The sequence below is a fragment of the Salvia hispanica genome, chromosome 2, assembly GCF_023119035.1.
Source record: "Salvia hispanica cultivar TCC Black 2014 chromosome 2, UniMelb_Shisp_WGS_1.0, whole genome shotgun sequence".
Lineage (NCBI taxonomy): Eukaryota > Viridiplantae > Streptophyta > Magnoliopsida > Lamiales > Lamiaceae > Salvia > Salvia hispanica.
The window spans coordinates 25671961-25695233 of NC_062966.1; the positions used below are offsets into that span (position 1 = coordinate 25671961).

The following is a 23273-nucleotide window of genomic DNA, read 5'->3' on the forward strand; positions in this document are numbered from 1 at the left end:
TTTCAGCTATGAGAATCTTATCCACTTTCGTTTTCGGTCTACATAATTTAGGCATTCGAGTTTACTTTCTATAAGGATCGCAGACAAATATTAAAAGACATAATGAAGATTTGGCAAATAAACTTATTATCACATACTCATGCTCAATACATAATCACAAATAACCACAAAACAATTATGTATCTTACAATAGCAAAATTAATAAATTGTATCATTCTCTGGAGGTTATAGATAAACACCAAATAAACAGATAAATCCATTTAATGCATGACATTTAAACACACTGGATAATTATCGAAAATTATTTAATCTAGTCAAGGGAGAATCAATTAAATAATTAAGTTTTATCTTGGATAATGTTTATCCAATTCATTTAGGATTTATCAAGATAGTATTCACTATCTAAACCCATTTAGGACTATTCTAGATTTTATTTCGATAAAATCAAATCCTACAATTCAAGATAACGTTGATCTAGGATTATCATTATTTAAATCGTATTAGGATATTACTAGATAGAATCAATTCCATCATAATCCATAAGATAAAAATAAAATCCTATCAACCAAGATTTATACAAATCTTAATTCTATTTAGAATAGATATCCAGAATATATCAAACATTACTTAGGATTTCTTAGATAAATTAGTTTATCTAAATCCAATTAAATAATGATTTTCTTATATATCATCTTTATCCTAATCTATCTAGGACATAAATCCAAAGATAAGGATAACTTGGATTAATACTTATTTTAATCCATCTAGGATTTGTCTTAATAGAATTAAATCTATTCAAATCCATAGGATAAAATAAATCAATATTAATATTAATCCTAATCCATCAAGGATTTAACTTGGAGTAAATCCATATAAATCCATAGAATTAAATAATATTATATTCGAATTATTCAAATCTATCCAAGATTTATCTAGGAATAAATCCATATAAATCTATATGATAAGAATAAAATATTATATAATCACTATCCAAATCCATCTAGAATTTATCTATGAATAAATTCATCTAAACTCATAGGATAAGAATAAAATAATATTATCATTATCTAAATCCAACTAGGATTTGTCTAGGGATAAATCCACATTAATCCATAGGATATAGATAAATATTAGATTGTCATTATCCAAATTTAACTAGGATTTTTGTCTAGGAATTAAATCCCTACGAATCCATAAAATAAGGATAAAATCAATAATTAATCCATGATTTAATACAAAATCAAATCTTATATAATATATAAAATCCACAAGATATATTTCAAATCTTATTTCCAAATTAATCTTGAATTATTTCCGAAATTGAATCCAAGGATTTGGAAATCCTAATCAAAATTTGGAAAGCGAAGTCGTGAGACGAGACAAAACGACATCACGCATAGGGAAACCCTAATCTTGCGTCGTCGTACTCCCACTGAACCGCAGCCGCTGCTGGGCTCCCACTCGTCTCGCGAGCTCGCCGAGCCTGACGTCTCCGACGCTGCTGCGTCGACGTCGCTCCTCCGGAGCTGCTGTCGCTGCTGCTCCGTCTACGGCTGCTCACGAAGATCGCTGTCTTTCGAGCCCGGGAACTGCCCACGAAGGGCTCCCACTCAGACCGCCATCGCCGCCTGCATCAAGCTAGCCTTCCCTCTCTGTCTCACGCATCCACCGAGCCTGACGTCTCCGACGCTGCTGCGTCAACGTCGCTCCGCTGGAGCTGCTGTCGCGTCTCCGGCGTCAGCGGTGCTGCTGCCTCGCGAAACCACCGTTGCTGCTGCTGCGAGATCTCCGACGTCGCTGCCGCCGTGTCGCAGCTGCTCCGGTGTTGCTGTTTGCTGTTGCGACGCCTCTGGCGCTGCTGCTGCGTCGTCGCTTGTGCGACGTCGTCTCTGCAGCCGCCGGCGCTGCTGCCCGGTGATCTCCGACGCTGCTGCGTCGACACCTCTCCGCAGCCATGGCTGCGGTGCGACGGATTCTTGATGTCGCAATCGCAACAATTCTTGATTTGCCGACTTGGAATTCAAATTCACGTAAGGCAAATATAATTGATCAAGTAATGATACCATATGTGTTGAAGTCAACGTAACCATTACATAGGTTTAACCATTACGTATCTTGAATTAATTACTCATCAATTCATTAACATAATTAATTCACGTAGCATACATAATTCATCGTTAGACAAAACCACGACGAATATAGACATGCATTCAAGCAATTCACATAACATGAAATTAATCCACATAATCAGAGCCAAAAATTGGCTCTGATACCAATTGATGGGGTTTGGTGCCCCTTGCACAGCGGAAGACTTGTACAAAACAAATAAATCAGATACGGATCTATTTGACCGATTATGCGATTAATCAATTCACATGTTAAACAGATAATTGCATGCTAGAACGCAAATAATTCATGCTCATAGAAAGTAAATCCTAAAACATGAATTCTACGGTTTAGAGTTACCGATTTGATTCTCCAAAGAATCGACGATTGCTCGCGCCTTCTCCACGTGATGATCTTCAATACTAGACCACGGATCTTCTCTCTGGTTCCCGAACTGTATCTCGATATCAGGGTGGGCTGATCTTATCAAAATACTAGGACTCGAATAAAGAAGACAGAAGAAATCCTTTTGGGAAAAGGAGTAGAAATCGAAATTCTCCACAGCTGGAGAGTTCGAAATTTTCGAAAAATTAGAGAATGAAAATTGTGTTTATTCTGTCTCCTTTATTCTCCTATTTATATTAAGTTCCTTTTGGGCCCAGACAGGGATCTATGGAAGGTTTTGGATATGGGCTCGCCCAATTAGCTTTTTACTAATTAAATTGAACCCACAATTTAATACAAGCTTATATTGGAATATTACGAGCAGCCACTACAGAAGTAATATTGAACTCTCCCCATCCAAATCCGAAATTACAAGTAATCCGGGTTTCCACTTTTATTATTTATTTCCCGCGCTTAAGATATAAATGTCCATTAATTAATCAATGTCTGCTATGGACTTAATTAATTAATATCTTATTAATTCCAAGAGTGGACTTAGCAAGAAACATTTATTTATTATTCATAGAGTAATAAAACTCCAACTGGCCAGTTTTCCGAATAATAAAACCTTGTTCGAGCTCCTCTTGAGGACATTATCAAACGAGACTCACCTCGTGCACGATTCAACATAATAGCAATCCTAGCACCGCTAGATATTAATCACCACTACCCAATATATCAGGATTATTGGGTTGCGAAAAACCCGCACCATTTGATAAGTCAAAGTAGTGCATAATCAATACCGTATGCTCAATGCTAACATATGTAGATTAAGAAATAATATTTTATCAAGACCTAGTCTTTCAGTAGATAGCATAAAGACACGTCTTGCTGTTAGATCCGTTCAGTGCTATACCACACCAATGTCATCTTATTTCAGTAAGGCTTAGAAATATGCGGACTGACATTGCAACCTTTCACGATAGGTAGTCTAAGCCTATCTAGGTTGTGAAATTCTTCTTTTTCTTTTGCAAAGCATTGCATAGATCTGACCGTGTTACCTTAAAGTGGACGACGCCCACAACCGGTCTACTAAGCAAAAGACTTAGACTTTGTTTACTTCTTATGCATTTAAATGTTTATAAAACATCTTATAAATGCACAAGCAAACACAATGTAATAATAATAGTGATTCTATTCGTGCGGAACTGCTCGAATAATACTGAATCGGGTTAAAAGTGGATTATAGAGTTTTACGTATACAAGCAAGATTCTATTCGAGCGAAACTTGCTCGAAACATGCTTTTCAGTATACCAAACCTAACACCGGAACCGTCGTCCGGTTCCGACCCGCCGATTGGGAACCGGCAGTTAACCGGCGGTCCGGTTTGGTTTGGCCACCTCTAGACAAGACTCTTATCAATATTAATCTCTCTATCTTACTTTACTATTTCTCCACTTTTAACTATTTATAATCATTTTAACAAAACGAGTGCGCAAAGTGACTGTGACTTCTAATGGCAGACGGAGGGAGTATTATAAATTGATTTCCACAAAATAAATTATATATTTATTTATTTCAAGAAATATTGTTGTTTTTGTTAGATAAAATCGATTATTAGAGTTGATAAATTCAAATGTGTGATAGATATTTTTTTAACCTTCTAATTTTCAAATATAATAAGATTTTTATAATAATTTGATATCATAAATATTACTATTAAAATAATTAATTTGTGGACGAGGAGTGTAAGTTTTTTAGTTACTAATTTTAGGCTATATATGTATGAAGAAGAAAATACTGGCACAGCATGAAAAGAAAAGTAAATAAATAAATAATACTGTATTATTTAAAATATAGTACTATAAAAGAAAAGCCAAATACCACTTACATAAAAAATGGAAATCACGAAAATTAGACTATATTATATGGTCCTTGCATCCACTTGCATCTTCTCGGGGGAGTCGGGTTAACTGTACCCTAATCATGTTTCAACACAGACATACATACATTCATATCCATTTTGGGAAATTGCATGTATTCTTTAACCGATAGATCTCTCTTTCGTTACCATCTCTATTCTCATCCTCATTTTTGGGATCACCTAATACTTTCTGTCTAGATCCTATAGACTAAAGTGTTTTTGTTGATGAAGTGGAGAGAAAGTAAAATAGTGAAAAGAAAAGTACATTAGAGAGATTAAGATGGTTGGTTTTAATTTTTTTCAAAAGAAAAAATGACTTAAACACTGAAATGAAATAGGAATCAATTTCCATGAAATGAGTACATTTCTTCCATGTGATCATGCCATTTGTATCATTAAAACATTGATGAATACCATTGTCACAATAAATTTATAAAAATAACAATATTAAGGAATGTTGTTTTATCCCATGTAATCCTTATAATTTCTATAATTTGTGATTAGCTTTAATTATATCTGGTTTAAACTCAATTTCTTCTAGTATCTTTTAATTTATCCATTATCCATATGATTGGTTTCTCTAATCGCACACGTCTCTGTGTGTGAACTGAGGAATTTTGCAAAGTAAAAAAATCTTTATCTGTGAACTGTTGGCTTTCGCAAAGCAAAACAATGTTTATTAATGCATTTAGATAAGATCTTTATGAATTTTAGGAATATATTTACTTTGATTTAAACTTATCCACTTACCACCTTTTTTTGTGAGAAGAACACCTATGTGGTCGGACATTTTGCCTATGGCCCCCTAATTTGAGGAACCCAAAATTTTAAAATATGTTTATAGGCTTTTAACCAATATAAATCTACAAGCTATTAAGGAATTGTTTTTCGTTACGATTGTAAATAATGTTGAATGTAGAGGTTCTTGAGTTTATTAGGAGTACTAATTATCAAACTGTATAATTAATATACAATTTACTACTGATTCTTTTACAGCCTACTAGGTTTACCATTTGAACTTCATCTTACCGGCAGTACTCTTATTTTAATCAAAATTTTAAACATATATCTAGAGAAATTACTTAAAAGTCTTTCATAACCATGGGAATAAATTCTGAGAATTTGAAACTCTGCAGCATGCAAGTGTCCATGAATTTATTATTATAAATTTATCGCACAGAATTAAATTACATTATTACGTTTTCATTAGATAAAAATAGATTAATGATTAGAGATGATAAATTCAAAAGTGAGATATATAATTTTAAAAACTTCTAATTTTCAAATATAATATAATGTTTTATATTAATTTGATATCATGAATATTACTACTCCATTATTAAAATAATCTTTTATAGGTGTGACGTTAATTTGTACGATCAACAATTTGTAGTAATTTTTTAAGGAGAGGAGAAAATAGATTTTGGCGCTGCGAGTAGTCCAAAAAATTCCGAGTCATGAATTTAGAATACTTCTTAATTGAACATATACTCCTCCTTCCATCCGTAAAATAATGTTTATTTTTATCATTTCGGTCCGTTTGTGTAATGTTGTTCACTTTGTTTTTGTTTATTTTTGGTGAATGAATCACTCTTTCTATTAACTAATATACTAAACGTTTTTTTAGTCACTTTTCATCACATTTTTTTAAAATCCATGTCGAGTCGTCATATGTGGATAAAGAAACATTTTTTAACCGAATGGAACGAAACACATTTAATCGTGAAAATCTTAAAATCTCAATATGAAATATTTAATGATGGACGATTTTGTTTATTTTTGGTGAATGAATCACTCTTTCTATTAACTAATATACTAAACGTTTTTTTAGTCACTTTTCATCACATTTTTTTAAAATCCATGTCGAGTCGTCATATGTGGATAAAGAAACATTTTTTAACCGAATGGAACGAAACACATTTAATCGTGAAAATCTTAAAATCTCAATATGGAATATTTAATGATGGACGAAGGAAGTAGTATAGAAACCCGTAGGCATTCATTTACGAATTCATGGTTGAATTATGAGTGTTTGGTACCCAAGTTTGTTGGTCATTTTTATCAAAATATTTAGAATTGAGTCATTGAGTGTTTAGTGCCCCAAGGTTTTTTTTTTATGAAAAGTAGTACTACTAGTTAGCAAGAGTAGTTAATAGAAGTGCAACATAAGCTCAATTGCTCAAACCATACCAATATCATTTTATTTAATTATGGCATGTCACATACACACTAGCAACTGCTTAGTTCTGCGTTTTCAGTAATTCCCACCCTTGCCTCCTCCGTGGCCGCCACCGTGACCTCCGTGGCCTCCTCCATGGCCGCCACTGCTGTGTCCGCTTCCGCTGCTGCCTCCATGTCCGCCGCGCCCATCAGTTTCCTCCGCTGTTTCAATTAAAAAAACAATCAAATTACTACAAACGTTACTACACCATACTACATTTTTAACATCACTACTACTACTTCCCACCTTTGTCTCCATGGCCGCCTCCGTGGCCTCCTCAATGGCCGCCTCTGTGGCCACCACCGTGGCCCCCTCCATGGCCACCTCCATGTCCGCCCAGATTGTATCCGCTGCGCCCATCAGTTTCCTCGGCTGTTTTAAATAAAAAATCAAATTACTACAAACCACCATCTATTTTTATATACTCTCTCGTAATACTTGTAATGAAAAATGAGTTAAAAAAAATTAGTAGAATATTTGTGATAAAAAAAAATGAACACTTGACGAGGACCGGATGGAGTATAGAGTAAAATAACATTCTTCAGTTTCAATTAATTTTGCCACTTGAGCTAGACCTCATCATCGAAACGATTCACTCAACTCATCCTACTTGATTTTATGCCTTTTTGCATTTTATTAGTAGTATTACACAAACACACACACAATATATATAGAGGAAATAAAATACTAAAATATTGAAGAAACAGCATACATGGATCAACAGCGGCAAGGTCTCTGGCTGAAGCTACTTCTGAAGAGATCAGAAGAGACACAGCTAAGACAAGGCCGAGAAGAAGAAGCACTTTGGAACTCATTTTTCTTGTGAAATATGATACTACTAAGATTTTGGTTTTTGATGAGAATAACGGTGCCACTGATTCTGTATTTATAGACAAATCATGGGTATGTTTTTTGTCACATATTGGGGTGAGGTGATAAGTGGGCCCTATGTTAGTAGCTATGTATTTATAGACAAATCATGGGTATGTTTTTTGTCACATATTGGGGTGAGGTGATAAGTGGGCCCTATGTTAGTAGCTATTCAACCTACTTTTTTAAATGAATCCAAATCCAATTGTCTTCCATTATCTTTTATAAAGTACTTCATGCGACGATATTAGATTAAAATATTAATTTAATGTTCAATCTTTCTCAAATCTATTGCTCCAATACGTATCCTCTTTACAAACATTAAGGTCATGTCGATAAATTAATTTAAAGAATGTTTATTAACTCCAAAAAAAAAATCTAATTCCATATATTCATACTCTCTTTCTATTCCATCTCCATTCTCATCCTAATTCATACTCATCCTCATTCTTAAGGCATCCACATTGGGACGCTCTAAGCGACGCCCTATGCACCGCCACGTCAGCATTTTATCCTCCTCTTATTCTACCTGCAATGGGACGGACTATAACCCGCCCTAAACATTTTACTTCTATTTTATATTTATATTTTTATGTTTGCAAATGTAAATAAAAACAACACAACTAAAGGAAATTCTAAATTTACTTAATTAAAAAAAAAGTTACAAAATAAGAAATAAAAAAAAGCACAAAATACAAAAAAGCACTAAATTCGGGGTCGGAGTAGTTCGTCCTTCCCGGGGCGAACTCTTCGCACACCTCCGTTGTAGGCAACTTCTGGGCTCGTGCCTTGGTCCGCTTCCTCTTGGTGGCGGACCCAGAAGCGGCGGCGGCGGAGGGGCGGTGGGGAGAAGATTCCATGTCGGACAGCTCGTATGAGTCGGTGGAAAAGTCGGAATTGTACTCGGCGTTGGTGTCGAATGACCGGTATTCGTCGGGTTCTGTACCCGGCCATCGTGCACCACCGAACATCGGACTATTCGGATAATCTCCGGAATCCATTTTGCTTGAAAATGTAGTGAATTTGAAAGTGAAGTGAGAAAAATGAAGTGAAAATGAGAGGAATATATAGGTTTTAAAAATTTAATAAAATTAAAAAAAAAAACGGAACCGCGTCGCATCGTCCGTGATCCATCGTCCGCGTCGTCCACAGTGGCGGACGATGCGACGGACGATGGGTATCCTCTGCGCATCGTCCACGGACGATGTATCGGGCGCGGATGATGGGTTACCCATCGTCCGCGATGCTGCAGTGGCGGACGATGCGACGGACGATGCATCGTCCGCCCCATTGCGGATGCCCTTAATGAGATGTTTCTGTGTTACTCCTTTGGTTCAATAGTTAAGTAGAAAATAAAATAGATAAGTACAGAGAAAAAAATAGAAATTAAAATGACTTTTTTTTTTACTTTTTTCAAGAAAAAAAGAATTTGCTTATTTTGAAACCATCTTGAAAGACTTAAAGACTAAATGAAATAGGAATAAATTGCTATGAAATGAGTATATTTCATCCATGTGACCATGCCATTTGTATCATTAAAACATTGATGAATTACATATATTGTCAAAAAAAATTAGAAAAATAACAATTTTATGAGATGTTGATATATCCCATGTAATCCTTCTAAGTTTTATAATATGTGATTAACTTTAATTATATATGGTTTAAACTCAATTTCTTATAGTAACTTTTAATAAATGAGGGAACATCTTTTTTTTTCCATGAACTTTGCCAAAGTGTCATTTTAGATCCGTGAACTATCAAAATATCATTTGAGGTTTGTCAACTATGGGTTAATATCAATTGAAGTACTTTTTTACTATTTTCAAATTTTTCTGGACGAAAATACCCTCAATACCTTAAAAGGTATATATTTTTAATAAACTTATCATATACTCATATTTTTTATAAATATATTTACTATATATTTTTGATGAATTTTCTAAACATAATTTGACCTTCACTATTATCACTTAATTTTGTGACATGCAAGAAAAGATCCTTATTCAATTTTTTATTATTAAGGAAAAGTTCTTTATCAATTTTAAAATTCTTTAATATAAAAAATTGAAGAAGCAATTTGACTTGCATGTCACAAAATTAAGTGATAATATTGAAGGTCAAATTATATTTAGAAAATTCGTCAAAAATATATTGTAAAGATATTTATAAAAAATATGAGTATATGATAAGTTTATTAAAAATATATTCTCTTTAAGGTATTGAGGGTACTTTCGTCCAGAAAAACTTGGAAATAATAAAAAAAGTTATTTCAAATGATATTTCAAAATTTAAATGATATTTTAGCAAAGTTTATGAATCAAAAAAGATGTTCCCTCGTAATCAATTATCTATATGATTAGTTTCTCTAATCACACACGTCTCTGTGTGTGAACTGAGGAATTTTGCAAAGTAAAAACAAGCTTTATCTGTGAACTGTTGGCTTTCGCAAAGCAAAACAATGTTTATTAATGCATTTAGGTAAGATCTTTATGAATTTTAGGAATATAATTACGTTGAATTAAACGTATCCACTTACCACCTTTTTTTTGTGAGAAGAACACCTATGTAGTGGGACATTTTGCCAAGGGCCCCCTAATTTGAGGAACCCCAAAATTTTAAAATATATATGTTTATGGATAGGCTATTAACAATTAATCTACAAGCTATTAATTTTAAATCCATAAATCCATCTTAAAAAAAAAAGGAATTTTTTTTCGTTACGATTGGAAATAATATTGATTTTTGAGGTTCTTGAGTTTATTAGACCATCTCCAATCGTACACCAAAACTCATTTTTGGTGTAGATAATTTCTCCAACCGTACACCAAACCCAAACTCATTTTTGGAGTTTTCAATGGAATAACACCAAATATGGTGTTTACTCCAAAATTTTGTTAGATAAATATTCAAAAATGGTGTAAACTTAAAGATAGTGTAAATGATTGGAGTAAAACTACTTTTTGATGTGACGTATACTCAAAAATGGGTTTGAATTTAGCGTAACTACTTTTTAATGTGACGTATACTCAAAAATGGATTTGAATTTAGCGTAAATGGCTGGAAATGGCCTTACTCGTCAAAATGTATAATATCCAAATTACATACTACTTCGATATAATTGCAACTCACACAAACAAAAAACTAATGATTCTTTTACAGCCTACTATTTTTACCATTTAAACTTCATCTTACCGGCACACTTATTTTCAATTCAAAATTTAAAAAATATATTTAGAGAAATTACTTAAAAGACTTTCATAACCAAGGGAATAAATTCTGAGAATTTGAAACTCTGCAGCATGCAAGTGTCAATGATATTATTAAAAATTTATAGCACAGAATTAAATTACATAATTACTTTTTTTTTGAAAAATATGGTTATATTCATTAGATACAAATAGATTATTGAATAGAGGTGATAAAGTCAAAAGTGAGATACATTAATATAGTATATTTTTTAAACTTTAATTTTCAAATATAATAGTATTAATTTGTTATCATAAATATTAAAATAATTCTTTTATACGTGTGATGCGTGTACGATCAACAATTTGTATTACTTTTGTACGGATTGGAGAAAATATAAAGTCGCCAAGTAGCTAAAATGTGTCACATTCCTCTATTAGATCGATAAATATAAAGTTTTGGGTCACTCTTTCCACGCCATATATATCCGAGTTGCTTAAAATAAAGAGACATTTTATTTTTTAAACCGAAAGTGGAACGAAGGATAAAAAAATTTCACACATTTAATCGTTAAAATATTAATACGAGATATTTAATGATGGACGGAAAAAGTAGGTAAGTATAGAAACCATTATTCATTTACGAATTCATGCTTGAATTATGAGCGTTTGGTACCCAAGTTTGTTAGTCATTTTTATCAAACAATTTAGTGCCCGAATTTTTGTTTTATGAAAAGTAATTAACAAGAGTAGTTAATAGAGGTGCTAACATAAGCTCAAACCATACCAATAGCATTTTATTTAATTATGGCATGTCACACATACACACTAGCAACTTCTTAGTTCTGCGTTTCAATAATTCCCGCCTTTGCTTTTGCCTCCTCCGTGGCCGCCGCCATGACCTCTGTGGCCGCCGCCGTTGCCTCCATGTCCGCTTCCACTGCTGCCTCCATGTCCCCGATTGTATCCACCGCGCCCATCAGTTTCTTCCGCTGTTTCAAACAAATAATCAAATTACTAGTACAAACGTAACTATACCGTATATCTGTACCATGAAAACTAGTTTTACTTTATCATTTTGGGATGTCCAATAAAAATAGTTTCATTTCTAAAAATGAAAAGTTTCTCTCTCACACTTTACCCAATTTTTCTCCTCTCTTCCATATTTTACCTTAAGCTATCTCTTACTAATTTACCTACTTTTTTGCCTTCTTCTTACTTTACTAATTTCTCATTAAAACTCATGTTCTCTTCCGCGGTCTACTCTACTCTACGTCCGCCACTGCTGTGTCCGCTACCACTGCTGCCACCATGTCCCCCGCGGCCATCGGTTTCCTCCACTATTTCCAACAAACAATCATATCACTACAAACATAACTATACCGTACTTCATCCGTCCATAAAAAATAGTCTTATTTTATCATTTTAGGATGTCCAAAAAAAATAGTTTCATTTCTAAAAATGGACAGTTTCTCTCTAACACGTTACCCACTTTTTCTCGTCTCTTACATATTTTACTTAATCTCTCTTACTTTACCTACCTTTTCGCCTTCTTCTTACTTTACTAATTTGTCATTAAAACTCGTGTTGTCCATAAATAAGACTATTTTTTTTGGACGAGAGTATATATTTAGCAGCATCACTGCTTCCCACCTTTGCCTCCATGTCCGCCGCCGTGACCTCCAAGTCCGCCACTGCTGTGTCCGCTTCCACTGCTGCCACCGTGTCCCCGATCATATCCGCCGCGCCCATCGGTTTCCTCCGCTGTTTTAAACAAACAATCAAATTACTACAGACGTTACTACACCATATAATTTTACTACTTAATTCTCACCATTACCTCCTCCATGGCCGCCGCCGTGGCCTCCATGGCCGCCGCCTCCGCTTCTTCCACTGCTGCCTGTATGTCCGCCATGATTGTGTCCGCTGCTTCCATCAGTTTCCTCCGCTGTTTTATATAAACAATCAAATTACTACAAACGTTACTACACTATATATTTTGTCACATATATATGTCTACGTCCGTCTATATCATTTTTTATAATGGACTTTACATTCCACTAACTCATTCTCATTTACTCCACATTTTGTTATAAAATTAGTACTTCATTTGTCCCAACTAAGTTGGTACAAAACTTATGGCCGGGAAATTAAGAAATTATGTTGAATAGATTAAATGAAAGTAAAATAAAATAAAAAAGAGAAAAATATAGGAGAGATAAAGAGAGAGTAAAGTAGATGATGAAATAAGGTAAGAATAATTGGATGTTTTTTTTATATCAAAAATGGAAATGACGCAACTTTGTTGGGACGTCCCAAAAAGGAATACGATTCAACTTAGTTGGGACGGAGTGAGTAATATTTACAAGTAGGTCCTACATTCTACTTATTTTTTAACCTATTTTTCACTATATTTCTTAAAACATGTGTCCTGTTAAAATGTGACAAAATTTATTCTTAATTTCTTATAAACCAAATGAGTATTTACAAACGCATACAATATATTAAATTATATATAGAGAGAGAGATGAAAATATTGAAGAAATGGTTTACATGGATCAACGGAAGCAAGGTCTCTGGCTGAAGCCAATTCTGAAGAGATCAGAAGAGCCACAGCCAAGACAAGGCCGAGAAGAAGAAGCAATTTGGAACTCATTTTTCTAGTGAAACTATGACACTTTAAGATTTTTGTTTATGATGAGAATAATGGTGCCAATGATTCTGTATTTATAGACAAATCATGAGTATGTGTTTTATCACATTATGGCCCTTTGTTAGTTAGCTATCCATCCTACTTTTGTCTGCCATTATCTTTTATAAAGTTTTTCATGCGACGATATTAGGCTCCTTTAATTAATTGAAATTTAATATAGATTAAAATATATTACTTTAAGGTTCTATCTTTCTTTATCTATTGCTCCACTACTAATTCTCTTTACAAGCATTAAGGTTATGTCGCCACTACTAATTTTCTTTACAAGCATTAAGGTTATGTCGACAAAAGAATGTAAGTGGAGAGAAAATAAAATAGATTACTAGTGAAGGGAAAAGTGTACAAGTAATTAAGATGATTGGTTTTGATTTTTTCTAAAAGAAAAGAGACATCCTGAAAAGAGATACTAGAACTCAATTACTATGAAATGGGATGAGTACATATCAATATCCATGCCATTTGTATCATTAATTCATTGATAAATAGCATATACCCCCTCCGTCGCAATACATATGAAATATTTGGTTTTTATGCAGTGTTGTTTTGTAAGTTAATGAAGCAAGAATAATAAGAGAAGAAAAAAAAGTAGAGATATGTTGTTTTTATTTTTGGAAACGTTTCATTCTTAATGGGACATGGAGAGTATATTGTCACAATAAATATATAAATCAATATTATAAGATGTTATATCCCATGTAATTGATTCGTTATCAAATACATTCATGCTTCTAATATATAAATTTAGTTGTATCAGTAATCCTTCTAATTTTGAAATTTGCGATTAACTTTCTAACTGATTTCAACTGAATTTCTTATTGCTTTGAATCTATATATGATTGGTTTCTTTCATTTCACACGTCTCTGTGTGTGAGCTTAGGAATTTTGCAAAACAAAACAACCTTTATCTGTGAACTGTTGCCTTTTGCAATGCAAAACAATGTTTATTAATGCATTAGATATAATCTTTATGAATTTTGGGAACATATATACATTGATTTAACCTCTCCACTTACCACCTTTTTTTGTGTGAATAACATTCAGCAATGTGGTGGTTAGGACATTTTTCCTAGGGCCCCCAAATTTGAGGAATCCCAAAATTGTAAAATATATAGGCTGTTAATCATAATCATAATTCATAAATCTATAAGCTATTAATATTAGATCCAACTTAAAAAAGGAATTGTTTCTCGTTACGATTGGAAATAATGTTGATTTTTTAGGTTCTTGAGTTTATTAAATTACTTTCATATCGCATCGTAATATATTTCTGTTGCACATAGAATATTGTCGATTATATTGATTATTGTAGCATCAGAGCATAAAGACAATTTTCAAATTTAAAATTGATAAAATCATATTTCCCAGAAAATCAAGAAATGATATATGGATTCCATGCTGTAGGGGTGGATCAGTGGTATATAACATACTGAAATTGTCAGAACAATAAATAAAGTCATCAAACTGAATGAAATCCAAATCACATATAAATATACATTTGCAACTTACATAAAAAAAATGGAAATAACGAAATATAGGACCCCAATATATTGATAATTTACATGGATACCTTATGTACAAGAGTTCCAATTTGATAACAACAATTAATTGTACAGCTTTTTATTACAGCTCTTGATTTATTTTTTACAGTTTTGATGCTGTTGGGACAAATCACCATATATAGAAATCTTGCAGGAAGCTGTGAATACATTAAGGTTTTTTAATAGAGAGAAATTGTTGTGCAAACTCAATGGAGCAACTTCTCCAGCAAACCTCCAAGGAAGAAGCTAGTCTTTGCCCTACCACTTGCTTCGAGTGCTTTCGTATTCATCGGCAGCATCTTCACGTTCAGCCTCATCGTCTTCCCAGTCTCCTTGCGCAGGGCTTCTATGGTCCTTGCATCTACTGGTTTGCCCGATGCATCACTCACGTAGAACACATTCACGGCTTGCTCCCCCACCGTTGTTACACCTGCTCTCGTGACTGAGAGTCCGTTTTCTCGGAGGATTCGTGTTACCTCTGAGAGCAGCCCTACTCGGTCCTTTGCACAAAGCTCCAAGCTTATACCCTAATCATGTTTCAACACAGACATACATGCATTCACTACTTGTAATTATCCTTTTTCAACTGCATTAAAAAATCATTATCTCAATTACCTCACTTGGTCTTCGTCTGATTGCTGCTTCGAGACACTTGATGGCCTTTTCTTTCTCTCCTTCTGTCTGCAGTGTGCAACCGTCCATTTGGCGTATGAAATATTCCTATTAATTGAAGCTTCCCTATATTAGTAGAGGCAACGGAATGCAAAGGGTAAACAGAATCAAAGCAAGCATAGCTGCATTGGAAGAGGCGAGAATGAGTGGATACCTGTGAAGCATAGGGACCATCGGATGAGATGGTGGCGTGGAAGACGACGTACTGCATGTCTGTAAGGGTGCACACAATGTCGAACATGAGCTTTGGTCTATCTTTGCACTTGACAGTAACTACAGAGTAATCTTTTTCTTCGCATCGCTCAATGGTCACATTTGGTTTGATATGAGAGTCCGGCTCGGTTCCAGTAACTTCATAGTCTCTATCAGCAAAGAACAGCTGGTGCAGGCGTCTATCGATGTGGGTTGAACCCATGGAATAGCTGGTAAAAGATATGGAATCATCAGTGCCATACCCACGAAGAATGTTTTTGACCTGCTCTTCCATAGCAGCCAACCATGAGGCATCATCCACAGCACGGTTGTTTGTGTCATCATTAACGTAGAGAACACATGCTATCCGTCCGTTATGGGTCCAAACTTCAGCAGCAGCGACATTGATCTGGAGATTGGCAAGCACAGCAGAAATCTCCGACAAGAGACCAGGACGATCCGGGCCTATAAGCTCAATCGCAGTGCAGTCACCCATAGAGCCCAACCCCGCTTTCTTCCCAGTCGATGGCTTCAATAAGCCATACATGTTTCCTTTTGGTCCCAGCGCCTACTTTTACATAATGATAAAGAATATTATGACATGGAAATGTACATGATTCCCAACATGAACATATTTTTCTAATAGAAGGGGTTCGGAAAACAAGAAAATGCCCGCTTTACATTTTGTGGAGCTTAGCCTGTGCTTCAGAGTTAATTCAGTGGAGATGATTTCCTTTAGGAAAACTACAAAGGGAGCAAGTACAGCATACCTTTTCTATGTACTCAATAGTCTTGCTGTTGCTAATCTTTTGCCCGTTCTGGTCAGTGACATGAAACACTGAAAAAGAGAAGAATAGAAGCCATGAAAAAGAACTCCAAAACAGCTTGTGGTTGGTTTGTATTCTTACATGAACCTAACATGACCATATAGAAATCGTCTGACCCACATAGAGAGGTGCTAACATATGAGTATTATGAACTTATAACTTCACAGTGTTTGATAACATTTACAGGTCCATGGTCAACATTTCATCTTATAAATAGTTAATAAGTTAAATGATTGGTAAATTAAGTCGCTACAAATATTTCATTTCAAATCATATTCAAAGCCTCAAAGCAAGACCTGAGAGTTCTTTTAAGTGCTGTTTGGTGGAATAAGTCAAGAAAAACAAGCATACCGTCCATAAACCACCCGCCATCAGAGGAAATGTAAGCTTTTGTAATTATAAGGTCAAGGTCCGAGAGGATTTGCACCACCTCCAGAAGTATCCCTGGTTTGTTCATGCTGTCGACCTGACCAACGTATAACTCAACTCGTCATTTTACCAACACCATAATGAAAATGCTCACAGACAAGGTCAAGTTACAGTTACATTGAACTCACTCAACTAGAATTGTCTGTTGATATATACAAGGATAGCATAAACTACCATCATTTTGGTTAGGATATTGTTTAAGGAAAGGTATGTGATTTCTGTCTTCAAAGTGAGCAAATAGTATAACCTGTTTTCATGACCCAGTAACTTATATTTACCAAAAACAAAGCAAATGCTCGAACACAAGGTCAAATTGCAATTACATTGTGCCCACTCAACTAGAACCGTTTCTTAATATGGTACTCCCTCCGTCCCACAAAAGATGTCACACTTTCCTTTTTAGTTTGTCCCACAAAAAATGTCACATTTCTAACTTTGGAAAAAGTTCTCTCTCACATGAATATAAAAATAATATTTTCTCTCTCCATTTAACACACAAAATAAAACCTCCTAAAATCTCGTGCCGTCCCACAATTGTGACATCTTTTCTGGGACGGAGGGAGTACAAGGATAGCCATATACAACCATCTCTTTAGTTAGGATATTCTTTAAGGAGAAGATGTGTGCATTATGTCTTCACAGTGAGCAAATAATTTATTTTTGAACCTAGTAACTAATAACCCATGTCTTGCTTGCTTTTCATTACTCAAAAAGGTCACTCTGCAACTATTGATAGAACTGAAAGTGCCCTGCTTGACATTAGCTTCATCATGCACGTTAGAATGTTAAAATATCAGTAGATTATATTTTAAAAAGATATGGAACAGAATGCAAACCGTAATCGGGGTGTTTTTGGATGGTTACCTTGACCAGAGTGCACTCCCTGCAGCTAGAGTTGTCCACAGAAACCCTGAAATAGGAAACAAATATAATTGAACACTATTTATTTAAAATACAAAAACAAAACCTTGGTTTAACATAATATAACAACCAAATCTAAATTTCAACTTTGAATATCAAAATACTAATATAGCAAAATAATCAAAAACAGAAAATATGATCTGGCCATCACAGATACAAGAAGACTCAAACAATAAATTTTCTTAAATAGATAAACATGCAAAGGTTTTAGAACTGAACTGTGGAGGATTTATTCTGATGCTTAATGTCTCATACTCAGGATCAAAGTATGCCCACGAACCCATTCCCTCCTCTCTGCGTCATAGCCAAATGAGCATTAGTCAGAAACATATATAATTTGTTTCATGAAATATAGAAATGTTTGAGCGCTTAGGAGCCACTTGATGGAAGAAATGGAAATAATTAGTCAAGAGCTTATAGCTGTACTATATGAAGCCACAAGGATTTTCGTAGTATGTTAAGAAAACAAGATTCATGATCTCCTGTTAATAACTAAATAATAAAAGAAAATAAGGGAGTTCAAAGTATCAGTGCAGTTAAAGAACTTTTGAGATATTAAGAAGAACATAAATGATGAAAACTGTCTAAAACGTAAGAAAAATTAATGTCCACAAAGACAGCTAATAGTACACATTTTCAATCTGTTGCATTTCTTTTGTACAACACATTGACACTTGAAGGTGAAAAGTCATGGTAAGTCAAAGATCAGCTCTTTAACTATAGACACTAACAAAAGATGTTTGGTAAGAAAATTGTGTAACCTCTTTGGCGAAAGATTAGCTCTTTTCCAGCAGCACGACTTTTACGGAGAATACATTTACATTGTGTCAATTAACTTGTCTGCAGTAAGATGATAATAGTTTTACAATATAAGCCCACAAATGAAATAAATTTGAGAAGGAAGTAGGCCAAGCCAAAACATTAGAAATCTCATAAATTGTGGAAATAAAAACAAATGTGAATGTCAGCAGGTTAACAGCTGAGTGCACGACTAACATATTTCCCAATTATAGGAATGAATTCCTTGTTGGTTCTCATATATGAATACATCTACCAGCACAACATAGATTTGGGATAATAAAATGAAAAATTGATTAAAAGTTCTAGTGAAATGTAAAAAAAGGGCCAAACAGCAGCTTAGTTTCATAGACAGGCTCTACTAAGCAAGTTAACAAAAAGTAAAAGCATTAAAGTGGCATATTCATCTGCTCCTAGATGGAAATTCAACCATTCACCATAGATTCATAGCAGTGAAATACAGAAATACAGCCTTCTCCGAGAAAAAATGAGTTGGATTGAAGAATAGAAATACATTTGAATCAAACCAAGTTTCTTTTTCTACATACAGGACTGATTCTGTAGCTAAAATTCAAACTCAATCACACAACTTCCATTAAAACACTAGGGACTAACACTATACACCGACCCCCAATAAACAATCTTAAACTAATCCGTCACGTTTTTAGCAAGAATACTAATTCGCTCACAATTGGCATGTGTGTACAGGGCAGGTGATCAATAATTCATACTACAATTATTGTATTGAGATTGCTTAAGTCTTAAGACTGTGAACGAACTTGAGTTATCATCTAACTAAACCACACACCATTTTGAATCATCTACTGCAAAAATATGGTTGCAACAGAAGCAAAAATCTCAGAAAAATGTTGATAGCAGAAACACAAGTTAATAGCAACTCACCAAATCATGATCAAGGAAAAACAACTACTTAATTAGTAAAATTTCTAAAAAAACAGATGCGTATCAAAATGCCTCTATTTTACAGAAATCAGTAAAATTTCACCTTCATTAGAATTCATGAAATCAGCAACAGCAATTTTACAGAGGAATAGCAACCGAATTAGACTAGGAAGTAATTAAACCTAGTAATCGAGGCTTCTAGCAAATTCTGGACCAGCAATCGAATCACGTCTCTCGCAAAGCATCAAATGACTCTCTGTCTCTCTGCGAGAGGGAGAGCGACAATTCAGTAGCCCGCAGGTGTGAGAAATGGAAGAGGTGTGCGGCGAAGTTTGTAGTTGACAGTTGGATTCACATATAGATGAGGCGTGCGTGTGCAAATTGGGGTAAAAAGAGACAAGGAATGAAACTTTCGACGTTGGAAGAGCACTACCAACGCTCCACTATCACTAACAATTCTGTGTCTCTCTAGGTTAGAGAGAGGAGGAATCTGCAATGTTGGTGAAAGGGGAGGTGGAGAAGAAGAGATTGGGCACTCGCAGTGGATATAGATGCATGGAGCAATATGGTGGTGGGGCGAGTGTATTTCGAAAGAGAGAGGGCGCGTGAGTGATTAAGCGCTAATTCTGATTATTTAACTATAATCTCTCACAGTAGAGTAATGTCAGTTGAGATAATGAAGCGGCGATATAACGGTGTAGGATTTTTATGCACTCCCTCCCGCGCTCCTCAACGCGCGTGCTGTGTACGATCGGCTCTGGGTTTAGACTTGCCTTTTTTATGTTTCTGGTTTATTTGTAGCCTGTGGGAGTGGGGTCGGTGATAGTTGGAACTCACGCGCGCCCTCTTTCATTTAAAGTACATTTTCGACGAGATATAAAAATAAAACCAACATGCACGATATTAATGAGTTATTGTCAATTCTTATCGTGTTTGTGTTTTTTCACTTCAATTGAGAAGCCTGATAAACACATGATAATGTCGGAAAAGATTTGGCTTGGATTCAGATAATTATTTTTTTATTCTTTTATAAGAATTAAAATTAGGATATCATTTTCTTAGTTTTCATAGTTGTATTAGGTTACAGGTTGGATTCGAGTCGCTCGTGGTCCATGCCAAGTCAACACGAATTGAATTGAATCATATTGCTAGGAGATTTATGTTGTGCGCGAATCGTATTCGAATTTGCATGTAGCATGACAGTTTCATGTTTGAATTTAGAATTTTCTCAAATGGTTGTGTTCGGGTTTCACCTTAACAACTTGATTTGTTATTATGTTGACCTGATAACATCTCAATTCACACAATTTGTCAACCATACACATTTATGGCTAAAAAATACTTAATTATTTGTATGCATGTGTTGGTCCAATGGTAGTGTTGTTAATTCCCATTGCCAAAGGTCCCGAATTCACGAGCCCACTGTATGCTCCTTCAATTATTGCTCATTTATCAATTAAAAATTAAATATATGTACGAGAAAAAAGCACGTTTCATTAATTAAAAAGAACTATCAACTTTATTCTAAAATTGATTAATGATGATATTCATTATAGATTATTGTCCTTTGATATACTACCAACTTATCTAACTCCTTGATACATCAACTTTAGTCTAAAATTGAGTAATGTTGATAATCATTACTCCTATAATTATTTATAAGTTTATAATCCTAGTCCCTAGATACATCAACTTTAGTCTAAAATTGATTAAGGTTGATAATGATTACTACTAATTTATAATCTTTGACAACCAAAGAGTCGGAGTCATTCACTCAACAGTAGCAATATAGTCCTAATTCTATGTATATACTATTTTCCACTCACGTTTCATAACATGTGGAAAACTACAAAATATTTCTATCAATATTGTATGTCGATATATAAAAATGATAGTGTTCTATACGTAAAATAAATGTTTCATTTTTTCCGATTGATCATTTGTCATTTTCTATATTGTCCTCTCGTCTTATAATTCGGATGTTTTTATTCTTTCTTGCATCAGGAATGTCATTAGACGGTTCGAACTATAGTCAAGAACTACATATTATAATATGTTAGGGCATTCTCAATGTTCTTCCTAAAAACTCCCTTATTTCTCCCTAACTTCTATCATATCAGCGCCACATCAGTACCAAAATTTATCTCCAGTTTTTAGCCAACTACTCCAATGGTTTCTCCCTTATTTCTCCCTTATTTTTCCCTAACTCAACATTTCATTTTTACATCATCACTAATATTGTTTAATTTTTCCTACAAATGTGTTTAATAAATAGATTTATAATGAACAATTCATCGTTGTATTAATCATTGCAAAATATAATACAACGAGAAAAAAAAAACTACAAATAAAAAACCATAAAAAAACAAAGATTTAAAAAACTAAGAGGGAGGGGCGTCCGGCGGGAGGCCCATCAGGATCTTCGAATTTTGGATGGTCGACCAGAGGGACTGCTTCTCTTCTGGGGTTCCGCCGCCGGTGAAGTACAGCGTGTACAGCTGCGTCAGATTGGCGACATTGGCAGAGAGCGTGGCTTGTTGTATGAACTGGGGTTCCGACTGGGCATCCGACGATGCGCCCTTCCCCTTCCGCCTCCCCTTCGCCTTCTTCGCTCCCACAGGGCGCGTGCGGACCATCCCCAGTCAAGTCGATGGGGGACGCGCTCCCCTCGCTCTCCGCACCGCTAAGTCGCGAGCGCACCGATTTCCCGTGCAGCGCGCTGTGCATCCCCGTTTGGAATTTGGGGAGATCCTTCAGCCTATCATAGATGTTCCAATACTTGAAGCCCTTCGACAAGAACTGGCCACTATACCTCTGCATGGCCTTATCTCGGACCATGTGCTCGTTCTGGCCACTCGTCATGTCCGTCATCAAGTTAGAATATATACCGTTGAAATGGCCGCAGTCCCTCATGAGGCGCTCCCAATGCCGGCGGATCGCCTCGCTGCCATGGTCCTTCATCGAGGCAGTCTTGTTGCTCGTGTACTTCTCCGCAACCCGCTCCCGAGAACATGATCTCGGTCACGGTAGTTGTTGCGCTCCGCGTTCTGCGTCGTGTCCGCCCAAGCGGTTGGCTATCGGCTCGGACTCTTCCGAGTGTAAGTAGTCCTTACCCGCTTCGGCCTCTCATCGGAAGCCGTATCAGTCGCAGCCGTCGACGCCGGCGCCTTCCCCTTTCCGCTCCTAGAAGGCGGCTCGGCGGGCGTTTCTTCCACCTCGTAGTCGTCCGTGCTTTGAGTGTCGGATCCGTTGTGTACGTCGCGTCCTGAGATCCTTCGTCGCATGGGGTTGATCCAGGGGTGTCGAACAACGATGTGACTATCTGGGGGCGATACACATCGTCGGCTGGAGAGGGCATGCTGAGGGCAGACTGGAAGTACGGAGAAAGTCTGCGCACCGGAGGAGTCTGCAATGGGGACGGACCCGCATATGGATATTGGCCGGGAGGAGAACCCATCGACAACAACGAGTTCATCCACTGCAGATTTGTTTCATCAGTGGGGTTGGGAATTTGCGGACTCGGCTCTTTGCCCTTATCTTTTCGGGAATTTTTCCTACTTGAACTCATAATTTTGAAGATTGAAGA

The 23273-nt window shown here is 35.5% G+C and overlaps 2 protein-coding genes and 1 long non-coding RNA gene across 8 annotated transcripts; all 3 read right to left on the reverse strand.

Annotated features, from left to right (window-relative positions):
* Positions 1-6619: 6619 nt before the first annotated feature.
* Positions 6620-7484, reverse strand: LOC125207830. The gene is made up of 3 exons (XR_007174027.1): positions 7349-7484; positions 6883-7008; positions 6620-6797 (listed from the first exon to the last, which is right to left on the reverse strand). It is a non-coding gene; the product is annotated as an uncharacterized LOC125207830 (long non-coding RNA).
* Positions 7485-11465: 3981 nt separating this feature from the next.
* LOC125204725 lies at positions 11466-13404 on the reverse strand. 2 transcript variants are annotated; one of them, XM_048103440.1, is made up of 4 exons: positions 13248-13404; positions 12535-12642; positions 12348-12458; positions 11466-11686 (listed from the first exon to the last, which is right to left on the reverse strand). In XM_048103440.1, exons 2-4 carry the CDS (start codon positions 12628-12630, stop codon positions 11534-11536), a joined length of 360 nt encoding a protein of 119 aa, XP_047959397.1. In that variant the 5' UTR covers positions 12631-12642; positions 13248-13404; the 3' UTR covers positions 11466-11533. The 2 variants fall into 2 exon arrangements, with proteins under 2 accessions (XP_047959397.1, XP_047959396.1); XM_048103439.1 differs by having other exon boundaries at positions 12529-12642.
* Positions 13405-14929: 1525 nt separating this feature from the next.
* LOC125205590 (ACT domain-containing protein ACR3-like) lies at positions 14930-20223 on the reverse strand. Of its 5 annotated transcripts, none has more exons than XM_048104624.1 (9): positions 19870-20223; positions 18748-18826; positions 18206-18280; positions 17930-17975; positions 16988-17102; positions 16580-16647; positions 15772-16377; positions 15561-15665; positions 14930-15472 (listed from the first exon to the last, which is right to left on the reverse strand). In XM_048104624.1, exons 3-9 carry the CDS (start codon positions 18268-18270, stop codon positions 15152-15154), a joined length of 1326 nt encoding a protein of 441 aa, XP_047960581.1. In that variant the 5' UTR covers positions 18271-18280; positions 18748-18826; positions 19870-20223; the 3' UTR covers positions 14930-15151. The 5 variants fall into 5 exon arrangements, with proteins under 5 accessions (XP_047960581.1, XP_047960582.1, XP_047960583.1 ...); XM_048104625.1 differs by lacking the exon at positions 19870-20223 and adding an exon at positions 19791-19809; XM_048104626.1 differs by lacking the exon at positions 18748-18826.
* Positions 20224-23273: the final 3050 nt, after the last annotated feature.

Coding starts and splice junctions, on each gene's coding strand:
- LOC125204725 (XM_048103439.1), bottom strand. CDS start 12,630: ATGGAAGCAGCGGACACAATCATGGCGGACATACAGGCAGCAGTGGAA. Junction 12,459..12,528: donor CGGCCATGGAGGAGGTAATG/GTGAGAATTAAG, acceptor TGTTTAAAACAG/CGGAGGAAACCGATGGGCGC. Junction 11,687..12,347: donor CGGCGGACATGGAGGCAAAG/GTGGGAAGCAGT, acceptor TGTTTGAAACAG/CGGAAGAAACTGATGGGCGC.
- LOC125205590 (XM_048104626.1), bottom strand. CDS start 18,270: ATGGGTTCGTGGGCATACTTTGATCCTGAGTATGAGACATTAAGCATC. Junction 17,103..17,929: donor GGGAGTGCACTCTGGTCAAG/GTAACCATCCAA, acceptor TACGTTGGTCAG/GTCGACAGCATGAACAAACC. Junction 15,473..15,560: donor TCAGACGAAGACCAAGTGAG/GTAATTGAGATA, acceptor AAACATGATTAG/GGTATAAGCTTGGAGCTTTG.